Here is a 12041-nt window from a genome sequence, read left to right as displayed (position 1 = left end):
GCCCCATCCACAACGGATACGATCTATTCTTGTACCATCTTGTTCTCCATCTTACAGGAAATGAACGCGACTTCTGAGACCGATGCGGTTGCGAATTTGCTCAAAAAGTTGTACAAAGAACTGCCGGCAGATTCGGTTTTCTGGTTTCTAAAGTGTTGGTTGTGCAGCGAGGACAGCCTGCAGGACCCAGACTCGTGTGTAATCAGTCGTGGGGATGCCAAAGGTCGCATGAGACGGATTGATGGGGGTAAAGGATCCGACAAAGTTAGTCGCACAGTTGCTCGTTTTTTTATCCAATCACATCACAGTGGTTCGTGTAAACTAGACTTAAAATCCTGTAAGCAACTTCAAACCAAGGCACACTTTAAAGAACAGGATGTTTTCCGTGCCCCGTGATGTTTTCACAGTGTTTCTACTCCCTGGTGCCAACAGCCTACCTTTTTAAGCAAATGGCCGGCGGGTACATCGTTTTAGGTCCTCAGTGTTCATCCCACAGTTCATAGAACACAGGAGAATGAGTTCGGTTGAGTGACCAACTCTCTGAGTAGATTTTACTGATAACAGGCCAATGAACTTCAGATTAAAGCATGGTGAGGTCCCACTCTTCGGAACATGAGTGCAGAACCTTCGCCTACAGCCTCGAGAATCAAATTTCCATAACACGGCTGAGGGCAACTTTCAACAACTGTCTTGAGTTACAGGTTTTCCTATATATTTGTGGCTTGTACGTGTTTCACACCAGTATTGTCCCTCTCAAAAACGAGCACACCCTTCGGGGTGTGAAAATAAATTCGTCGTGTAACACAATAAAAATCTGTTAAGATTGTTTCCGAAATTCGTTTTACGGCACGATTGAGCATCCGTATGACCCAGAAGAGCCAGTCACCAAACCTACCGCCGCACAGAAGTAGTACGCATGGTTTGTTCACCTGAGCACCTGAACCGAATATTCACTCGGACTTTTTCGCTCGGGCTACTGTGTCAGCGATTTCTTGTGTATTTGGGCTGACTGCTTCTTCGTGCAGGTACTTTGTGCACATTTGTTGCAAATTAACTACGTTATTTCTCTGAATTTTATGGATTCCTTGGTTCGCTAGTGTCGTGAGCCGATGAATGTAGGGCGCCGCCGTGGTTCACTTCAATATATAGATTAGAATACATATGCTTACGTACTTCATTCCACTATGGGTTGTTCTTTGAGGATGGATTGCGTTATCATCTATGAAGATCTTTGAATAGAAATATTTGGATGCTTTAGTGTCATGCGATATCTTAGCGAGGCATCCTCCCAAAGTACCGTTAACAAAATTGTTGAAGGCTAGTCAAACAATGCTCCCTTTTCGCATCACACATTTTTCGAAAGTAGACCGAGCTCGCTGTGCACTATCAGTCTGATAGCATTCCACATCAGCCTTTAACTGAATTTGTTTGTCCACTGGTGTCCCTATCCAAACCATCTCAACCGTGGGCTAAGTTGCTGGGTCATTTCCTGTCGGTGTCTGGGGGCCTGGTAATATACCAGCCAACCTACAGCCATAGTACAGCTAACGGTACCCAGTAAACACGTCACCGCCGCACCACCGGTGGCAAATAGGGGTGGCGTGCTACACTTGCCACCGATAGCTCCACCGGTGGCTAAAAGCGGCCAAAGGTGGCAACCCGAAAACTTCATGATATATTTAATCGGTGGTGCATTCAAACAAATCGGTTTCAAAAATTACTTTGTAAATGGAACTCCAGTATCCAGAGTATCATGTTACATTTGTTTTCAGAAGGCTTTTATGCAGCACATGCTATGTTTGGCCTCTATTCACCAACAAAATCAGTGGCAAAGCTAGCCACCGGTGGCACTGTTTACTGGGTACTCTTGTATCACATCACCAGCCGGGTCGCCTTGACTGCGGCATAACTAACTAAGTAAGTAAATAAGTAAATAGTTCAGCTGTAGCACCCTTTCAATGTCTAGCTGCCACTCAACTAAGGGAGAACGAGGGTTGGAATACTATCAGATTGCCCAAGCTCAGATGGGGACGTCGAGAGGCAGAGGTTGGGTTCGAACCACAGATCTTCTGGCCAGTAGATTCGCGCTCTAACAACTTGGTCCATCTCGCATTGCTGTTTGGATACTGGAGATGTGATAGAAGCCTCAACGTTGTAGCCATTCTCAGGACAATATCGCATTGCGTGAACTGGTGACGCCGGAAGCCTGATTAGTCGGTAGAGGCTCAGCTAATTGAGTCCGTGGTTCTTGTAAATGGAGGTTTTGGATTCGATTCCACGTTCTACTAGTCCTCTTGTTTCTTGCTTTCACCAGGGTACATGAAACAGTTATGGTTCATTATCATCAAATATAAAGCGTGTACAGTACGTGCATAGACAGGAGACATGTTATATCCGGTGATTATCCATTCCGCGAGTCGTTCATTTAAACCTTACTGAATGCCGTAAGCCTGACATTTTTCAGATTCTTCCGTCTCCATCCATAGTACATGTATCGTCTCGGAAACTTGTCTCACACTTACCCGTCTAGCTTCATAAGCTCCGTGTTGCTTGATCCAATGCTCAATGAGCATGGCTCCTAATGTGGTGGGCTTGCATCAACAGGTGTTAAATCTAGCACCGCTCGAGTGTCTACCCCTGACCTGGCTGAATCAAACTGAACCAGATCTTCCCATCCCATTTCACCGAAAAGTATATCTAGGCCATCTAGGGGAGAGATGGCCCAAGTGGTTAGAGCGCGAATTTACTGACCGGAAGGTTCGTGGTTCGACCCAACCTTCTCGACTTCCCCTGTCTAGGCTCGGGCAACCTGACAGTGTCCCAGCCCTCGTGCTTCCTCCAGGTGGCATGGCAGTTAGGCACCGAAAGGGTGCTACAACTGAACTGAACGGTGAACGCTAATGATAGAATCACTTTCTGGAGACGATTAAAGGCCATTCGGAAGGTTTATATCAGGTAATTCAAGTCTGTCTATGTTACACAGTTTATCTTATAACGGTAATGCCTCAGCTCCGTTCTCGGTCTGATCATCTTAAGCCAGTATTTTCTGCAAAAGAACCATCAAGGGTACACATAGTGTATTTAACGCCCAAGACGAGGTACAGCGCGCCGTATTCAGAATGTATGCGGCCAGAACGTTTTGGAAATTCGGAAGCCTTCTGGACGCGGTACTGGCAACCGGCATCCAGCATATACTGGATTATGATTGACTGTCGGGTCCACACTCAGGTATTCAGAGCTTGATGCTGGACCCGCAAGTGACCCAATATTGGGCTAGCTAGGTTTCTTGACGGTAACAGCGGCCAACCGGGAGCGGTAAGGCGATTTTTGCCAGGGCATCATTTCGCCTCACAGTTAACAATTTTAATTTGAGACCACTGATTAAGTACAGTTAGTCTTTATGATAAATAGTCCTCGATTACTCTGATAATCCGCATGTCAATCTGTGCCAATTTCACGCAGACTGGAATCCGAACCGTGCAGCCTGTTACCGTATGCAAATACGAGATGATAGACAGTTCCCATACTGTACCTTAGACTACAGTGAATGCGAGGTTTGCTATATCAAGTGACTCAGGTTTCTTTGTGGATGATGCTCTTTACAGGAAAAAGTACGGTTGGGAATAGAATAGGCAAGATAAGAACAACAAGAAACGGATTCCGGGACGATAATTTACCAAAGTGTGTGCATTTTCGTATGCTATGTTCATTTTTTATTCGGACAGACTCACCCAATGAGAGAATTTAATGAAAAACTGACAGACAGTAGGTTTCCTCAGGGGCCACCAACTTGTTACACAATCCCTGAATAGGGGTCAGTTAGTTTAGGTTCCGCCTGGTAGTTCTAGTGAGGGGGGACCGNCAGTTAGTTTAGGTTCCGCCTGGTAGTTCTAGTGAAGGGTGGACCGCTGTAGCCGAATTCCCACATTCCTGCTGCTGTTGACACCTTTGAGTACATTACATTTCCTCATGATTTTGACTTGTTTGCTCGTGAACTCACCTTCGGTGACTCCCCTGTTGGAACCACCAACTTTAATGCGCGGTGAAGCGTTCACGATCAAGGCTCAAACTGAGCCATAACAGTTATTTGACTACACATTCCCCGCATTCACGTCAAATTTATGTTCTACTTTAACCCTAATTGGGCAGATTTCAACAAGTACACTGATTTGCATATCAGTTTGCTTTTGACTGGAGTTCACCCGGAACCCAGCTGAATCTCCCTCTTGTGGCATTCTTCGAGTGTCCTTCACATGGGCTAAAGGATGAGGCGATTCTTGTGCAGCCCATGCAGTTGACGAATACCATAAATGAGAGATGTAGCTGGGGTTTAAGTAAGAATCCCAAGCAGTCCAAATTCGTGTGCGGCTGAGTGTACGTGGTGAATTTCACGCAATCTGGGCTCAAGTAGAACATGTTTGCTGATGGGAAACTCGGGGGCTGTGCCTACCAGATGACCCCCAAGAAGGGGAAAACAGGTTGAGACCTAATTTCTTGTGCCGACTAACAGGATTGCGAAAAAACAGCCCCCCACGCAACCAAACGTTTACTGGTGAAACTGTTCACAAGAACTGCATTTTATCTTACTGTTTCGTTAAGCCGCAATCTACTCCCTGGCTGGCGTTCAAGCAAAACGTGGTTTAATCGAGAGCGCCATTTAAAAACCAAAGAAACAGCACATAATCAATGTCCAATATTGATGCTTCGCTGATGTACAACCATAATTTATTTGAAAACCCTATTGATATGCAAATGGGTGTATTTGTCGAAGTTGAAGCATCTTTGTTCACTCGAAAATCTTAATCACTATGCTGTGTACTTACCAAAAACACGCCATTTTGACAATCGGTAGCCTTGTTCAGTTACTCCGTTATTCGGATGTCAGAATCCGGGTCATAGTTTCCCTTTCAGTAACGTCAGTTTGCAGGATGCTGCGGTTTAAATGCAGATGCAACGCCTACAGCTGCCAGACACTTTCGAAATCCGTGCAAACTAGGAATAATAATGGAGTACAATGACCTTCATGACTAATGGATCAGCTATTCTCAAACATTGAGCCAGTGATGGTACTTTTCGTGCACTATTAATAAAATGACCTCCATCGACGACAAACCAGACATGGCTTCTGGGCGAAATACGCCGCTTCATAACCCGGGGTTTCGGTTTTAGTATACCTTGTCTTGAGTTGATTAGCGTGAGCCTCTGAACCCTTGAATTCTCACCTGGTTTCACTCGAAACAGCTGCTGGTCATCATTAGTAGCCGGGAGGGTAGAATATTCGCATTGGACAACATTGATTACCACTTCTCATATCATCAGCCGTCGCATTCTGTTTTGTTGCATGAATGTTTGGACCGACGAACATGTAATGCCCTGTGTAGATTATATCCATTCACTGAATGTGTAGACCTCTAGGGCCCCTGAAACAACATTTGTGGACCGTGAACGGCAGAATCAACCGAATACAACTGAATCTTTCGTTTTTGTTCCTCTCCAAGTAAAAACTTTGGCATTGCACCTACATTATGAGTCTCACGAAGGGCGGAACCGGTCATTGGCTATCGAAAAATCTTCAGCAACTTGATGAGTAGAATATTCCATCTGAACCATGGAATTTGTAGCTGTTGCGGGAAAGTTTTAACCATATAGTTCGCAAAGATGTAGCAGAGTAACTAATATGGATTTTGAGGCGGAATGGATCGAAACAATCTTCTCAGTTTGTCTTGGCTTGTGTGGTTTTATAATTCTGTCGCACTTATTTTCCGCCCTTTGGTGTTCATGTTGCTAGTCCCGTAAATCGTTTTCATTTGCTACTTGACTTGGTCACTTGCTGAACTAAGGTCAGCCATTTTCATTCTCAGGGAGTCACCCGATCTTATCTAGAGTCACATAGGACATAGTCACATTCGTAGCCGGTTGTAGCTGCTAACAGTTACTGCCTACCTCTTCCAAGTCCAATCTTGAAACGTCATGTGAATGTTTTTTTTAGTGGGTGCCGTGTTCCTTCCATTGGGGACTTATTGCGAACTGTCTCAGATGCGTTTGTGTTTTTTTCCAGTTTTCCTATTATTCCCCAGAGATTAAGCATCCTAATGTCACCACCGTGCATTTACTTCCAAATTTTCCTCTCATGCGCCATCATTAGGTTTGGCGTTTGGATACCATTGTTGGTATGCTCTATCATGGTCTACCAATGTCCAGTACGGACACCAATATAATGGTTCACACATGCGACCAGGAACTATGCGTTCGCCCGCAACACATTCGGTTTCGCGCCAGTTCCGTGGCTCTTGTTGTCGTGCTCAAAGCACTTGCACAGGCTGGCTACACTGTGATTCCTCCACCGATTCCCGCTGGTCCCGATGGAGTCGCTCCTAATGGTAAGTTCTGGTACTATTTACTTTAAATGGCGTTCACCTATGCTACACATTTACTTTGGTAGTTTTGCTTTCAGTCGCATCCGTCAAATGCTTGTCCCTTTCAGTGAGCATTCTTCGGTTATAAATAATAAACTTTTCATACTCAATTCCGAAGCTACTCATCCTTTGGATGCATAGCTACGATGCCTCTGCATAGTACCTTCTACGGTCAGAAAGTTTCGTCCGTCTTCAACATCCTCTTTTCGTTTATCTGATCGAGTTCTTTCTGGGCCATTTATCTCCTAATGTGCCAATTTTGTGACTACTTTCTGCCGCCCGGAAATTTTCGTGCATAATTCAGTCTGTTTTGATGTGTTGTGGGGGTCTGCACACCCACGCCTATTCAAGGATTTGTTTTCTATTCCGTCCGTTCACAATAGATTGAGTTGTAGAGAAGCATGAAGAATGTGACCACGCAGTAAGAGTCCTACTCACACAAAGGCGATCAAATTATACAGTTCGCTCTTCGGATACTAGTGGCTGAACTGTACACGTGTGACCTTCGTTTTGCTTTGACCTCCACACGCGAACACGTGCTGTTGGTCGTAGCAGCTGTTTTTATTGTCCGCTCTATGCTGTCTGGTTCCACCACCTGGCTTCTAAATTGCGACTCAAAGTTGTTAAGCCCAAGCTTCGCTTTATCACGGTTCCGAAGCCATTTTTCAAACCGCGAAGCAAATGCTGAGGCAGTGACAGGCTTCGCGAAGAGTAGCTAGGATCTCGTCCATGAGTGTGAACTGACAGATTATTTATGGCAAAGGTGTGACCGGAATTCGTAGCCTTCCGGTCAATTGCTTTACAAAAGGAGATGCCGAGAGCGCTGAACTGCGTTTCGTATGTTTACTTGAACTCCACATTACTCAGCACATTTCAGTGCTTCCATGAGCACTCTGTATCATATCTTCAACCAAATGTTCAAGCCGACTGAACAGAGCATAGCCCCTTGGACGCAGTTGGTCTCGATAAGTCAAGAGTGAACTCAGCTGCTACGGATCAAACAACCTTAGGATATCGAACTTGATTTCTTCGGTTTTGCAGGTGCCGGTAGACAAAAACCGTGCGGCACCGAAGCTGTCGTATTTTCCCAGTTCCGTCACCGAAACACTGAAATCAGTTTATTTCTGAATTCCAAAAGTAGAACTTCAGACTGTTTTTTCTTCTTGCTATCGGGCTCCTGGACTGTCTGATTTCTTTTGAAAGCAATCAATGATAATACCGATATGATTTTTTTTGTAGTTATGGACCAAGACATAGTGTGAACTTTACAAAATGATTCTCTTCAACTGAATACGTCAGAATAATTTATTTTAGGTTGTAAATTGAGCCAGAACAAGCGCCCAAAACGCGGACAGATTTTATCTGTTCGGTCATTACTGGACTACTTGGATGGTGTCTTCTTGCTTCTAGACTGTCTGTCAGTTCACCGATCCAATGCAACCTTCGCCGCTGCGAGGCTGTCCAATCCTGATGAGTGGATAGTCTAGCTTGTTTGTCATTAGCGGTGTTGCTAGGCCGGCCGATGTGGTGAACGAACTGTTCGGATTGGTTTGGGTTCCCCAAGTTGCTTATTATACAACTAATGGAAAGAATACGTCTTTGAATGCAGACATCTACAAAACTTTTTTCATAAGGTATGTAGTGGCTGGTGTAGGACGCCGTTTCGTTTGGCTGCCCGAATAGTCCGTGTCGCCTTACGCCAAAATCTTCGGTACATCCAAGACACTTCAGCTGGTGTACCACGCACTCAAAGCTATATTTTTTGCCTACTCTACACTATATCTACAACATACCTCAGCAAGTATACCCTGGTGAGAGCATGGTTCAAAGAATACGAGATAATCCAGCCGTCGGAGCCCGACTAGGAGGTCCGCGGTCCGAGCGTCACCCTGGCTTTTCGATTGCTCCTGTCTCGGCTTGAGCAACGTGGCAGTATCTCAGCCTTGATGCTCTCCTTGAGTTGCACGCCAGTCACGCACACGTGATAGACCAATGTATTATGGACCTTCTGATGGTATGTACTACTTTTTTGCGACAATCCTGAGAACTAACTAGGGCTTCTCTGTTGATGATCGAGTTAAATACAGACTTTCTCAACCTTTCACTCCTGTTGGGACTTTCGAGTACAGTCCTTTTTATCTTGTTCGATCTTTGCAGCCGAATATTTAAGTGAGTTGCACGAAAAATACTGAATTAGATATCGAACTTGTATCGTTCTCTTATGGATAATATAACTCAGTTGCCTGTTTGGAACAAAAGAAATGCTTCGTGGGAGGTATATGGGTGTAAACTACCTACTGTAGTGTGCCACAAATGTCAGTAAGCATCGCTTGCAGAGAAGTAGCCGCGTAACTTGCATAGAGGATGAATTTGGGTTCAAGATTTCCGTGCTGGATGACTGCTTGTCGCTTGTAACATTGAGGATACCATCGTAAGACGAAAAGTTCATGTATCGAAGCAAGCAGTATGACAGTATGGATGCGAACCGATCACACAAACTGAATATAACCTTTTCCATCAGTGGTTGTACTGCGTTTTTGGTTTGAAATTGGCTGGTTCTTTGTATGTTAACACAATGCGCAACGATGTCCTGTAGATTTTCTAGTCTCAGTGAGCATTCTTCGGTTATAAATAATAAACTTTTCACACTCAATTTCGAAGCTACTCATCCTTTGGATGCATAGCTACGATGCCTCTGCATAGTACCTTCTACGGTCAGAAAGTTTCGTCCGTCTTCAACATCCTCTTTTCGTTTATCTGATCGAGTTCTTTCTGGGCCATTTATCTCCTAATGTGCCAATTTTGTGACTACTTTCTGCCGCCCGGAAATTTTCGTGCATAATTCAGTCTGTTTTGATGTGTTGTGGGGGTCTGCACACCCACGCCTATTCAAGGATTTGTTTTCTATTCCGTCCGTTCACAATAGATTGAGTTGTAGAGAAGCATGAAGAATGTGACCACGCAGTAAGAGTCCTACTCACACAAAGGCGATCAAATTATACAGTTCGCTCTTCGGATACTAGTGGCTGAACTGTACACGTGTGACCTTCGTTTTGCTTTGACCTCCACACGCGAACACGTGCTGTTGGTCGTAGCAGCTGTTTTTATTGTCCGCTCTATGCTGTCTGGTTCCACCACCTGGCTTCTAAATTGCGACTCAAAGTTGTTAAGCCCAAGCTTCGCTTTATCACGGTTCCGAAGCCATTTTTCAAACCGCGAAGCAAATGCTGAGGCAGTGACAGGCTTCGCGAAGAGTAGCTAGGATCTCGTCCATGAGTGTGAACTGACAGATTATTTATGGCAAAGGTGTGACCGGAATTCGTAGCCTTCCGGTCAATTGCTTTACAAAAGGAGATGCCGAGAGCGCTGAACTGCGTTTCGTATGTTTACTTGAACTCCACATTACTCAGCACATTTCAGTGCTTCCATGAGCACTCTGTATCATATCTTCAACCAAATGTTCAAGCCGACTGAACAGAGCATAGCCCCTTGGACGCAGTTGGTCTCGATAAGTCAAGAGTGAACTCAGCTGCTACGGATCAAACAACCTTAGGATATCGAACTTGATTTCTTCGGTTTTGCAGGTGCCGATCGACAAAAACCGTGCGGCACCGAAGCTGTCGTATTTTCCCAGTTCCGTCACCGAAACACTGAAATCAGTTTATTTCTGAATTCCAAAAGTAGAACTTCAGACTGTTTTTTCTTCTTGGTATCGGACTCCTGGACTGTCTGATTTCTTTTGAAAGCAATCAGTAATAATACCGATATGATTTTTTTTGTAGTTATTGACCAAGACATAGTGTGAACTTTACAAAATGATTCTCTTCAACTGAATACGTCAGAATAATTTATTTTAGGTTGTAAATTGAGCCAGAACAAGCGCCCAAAACGCGGACAGATTTTATCTGTTCGGTCATTACTGGACTACTTGGATGGTGTCTTCTTGCTTCTAGACTGTCTGTCAGTTCACCGATCCAATGCAACCTTCGCCGCTGCGAGGCTGTCCAATCCTGATGAGTGGATAGTCTAGCTTGTTTGTCATTAGCGGTGTTGCTAGGCCGGCCGATGTGGTGAACGAACTGTTCGGATTGGTTTGGGTTCCCCAAGTTGCTTATTATACAACTAATGGAAAGAATACGTCTTTGAATGCAGACATCTACAAAACTTTTTTCATAAGGTATGTAGTGGCTGGTGTAGGACGCCGTTTCGTTTGGCTGCCCGAATAGTCCGTGTCGCCTTACGCCAAAATCTTCGGTACATCCAAGACACTTCAGCTGGTGTACCACGCACTCAAAGCTATATTTTTTGCCTACTCTACACTATATCTACAACATACCTCAGCAAGTATACCCTGGTGAGAGCATGGTTCAAAGAATACGAGATAATCCAGCCGTCGGAGCCCGACTAGGAGGTCCGCGGTCCGAGCGTCACCCTGGCTTTTCGATTGCTCCTGTCTCGGCTTGAGCAACGTGGCAGTATCTCAGCCTTGATGCTCTCCTTGAGTTGCACGCCAGTCACGCACACGTGATAGACCAATGTATTATGGACCTTCTGATGGTATGTACTACTTTTTTGCGACAATCCTGAGAACTAACTAGGGCTTCTCTGTTGATGATCGAGTTAAATACAGACTTTCTCAATCTTTCACTCTTGTTGGGACTTTCGAGTACAGTCCTTTTTATCTTGTTCGATCTTTGCAGCCGAATATTTAAGTGAGTTGCACGAAAAATACTGAATTAGATATCGAACTTGTATCGTTCTCTTATGGATAATATAACTCAGTTGCCTGTTTGGAACAAAAGAAATGCTTCGTGGGAGGTATATGGGTGTAAACTACCTACTGTAGTGTGCCACAAATGTCAGTAAGCATCGCTTGCAGAGAAGTAGCCGCGTAACTTGCATAGAGGATGAATTTGGGTTCAAGATTTCCGTGCTGGATGACTGCTTGTCGCTTGTAACATTGAGGATACCATCGTAAGACGAAAAGTTCATGTATCGAAGCAAGCAGTATGACAGTATGGATGCGAACCGATCACACAAACGCTATTGAAATCGATTGTAATTGGATCTTGAATCATGTGTGACCAAGTTGAACCAAGGGTGCCTGGAATTTCCATTGCATTCTGCAGACTGTTTTACTGAACCACAGTTTGTGCGTTTCTATTTTCGACTGCACCGCTCTACCTTCGTCATCAAATCCACAGGTTAGGTCGAGCCTCAGTTTGCCTTGTTGTGCGAATAGCATGGCTTGGGGTTCCACGTGTGGGCAATACCTTTGTGTGGCGAATGGACACGAGAGTAGGCTTGTCCTCAAGTCGAATAGAGAATCTCTTCGTATGGCAGTGGTGAAATCTCAGTGCGCAATCTAAAAGTTTATAAGGGGATCCATAAACAAATGTGGAAATTAACCTGTTTTTCAATGAAAAATATGGAGAGAGATGTTGCATAAGCCTATTGCTCGTTGATGTGGATGTCACCAGATATGGGGCCGTGTACGATACTGAGGAATGACAGTGTCTCATCATTGTGGTAGGCAAATTTTTTTAACTTCGCCTGATATCAAGGGATATTTGAACTGCAAGGGCTGCGGTATATATATATATATATATATATATATATATATAA

General features: G+C 44.5%; 1 protein-coding gene across 1 annotated transcript in view; it reads left to right on the top strand.

Annotated features, from left to right (window-relative positions):
* The window catches only part of T265_06010 (hypothetical protein), a gene marked incomplete at both ends in the record, with an annotated part of 82737 nt that overhangs the window by 304 nt on the left and 70392 nt on the right, over window positions 1–12041 (top strand). Inside the window, 2 exons of the mRNA XM_009171169.1 lie at window positions 58–264; window positions 6146–6380. Of these exons, the coding sequence (XP_009169433.1) occupies window positions 58–264; window positions 6146–6380 (442 nt within the window). The remainder of the gene's footprint in view (window positions 1–57; window positions 265–6145; window positions 6381–12041) is intronic.

The sequence above is a fragment of the Opisthorchis viverrini genome, assembly GCF_000715545.1.
Source record: "Opisthorchis viverrini unplaced genomic scaffold opera_v5_121, whole genome shotgun sequence".
NCBI classification, from domain to species: Eukaryota; Metazoa; Platyhelminthes; class Trematoda; order Opisthorchiida; family Opisthorchiidae; genus Opisthorchis; species Opisthorchis viverrini.
Note: the sequence above shows the minus strand (reverse complement) of the source record. Positions and strands in the feature narration are given on the sequence as shown.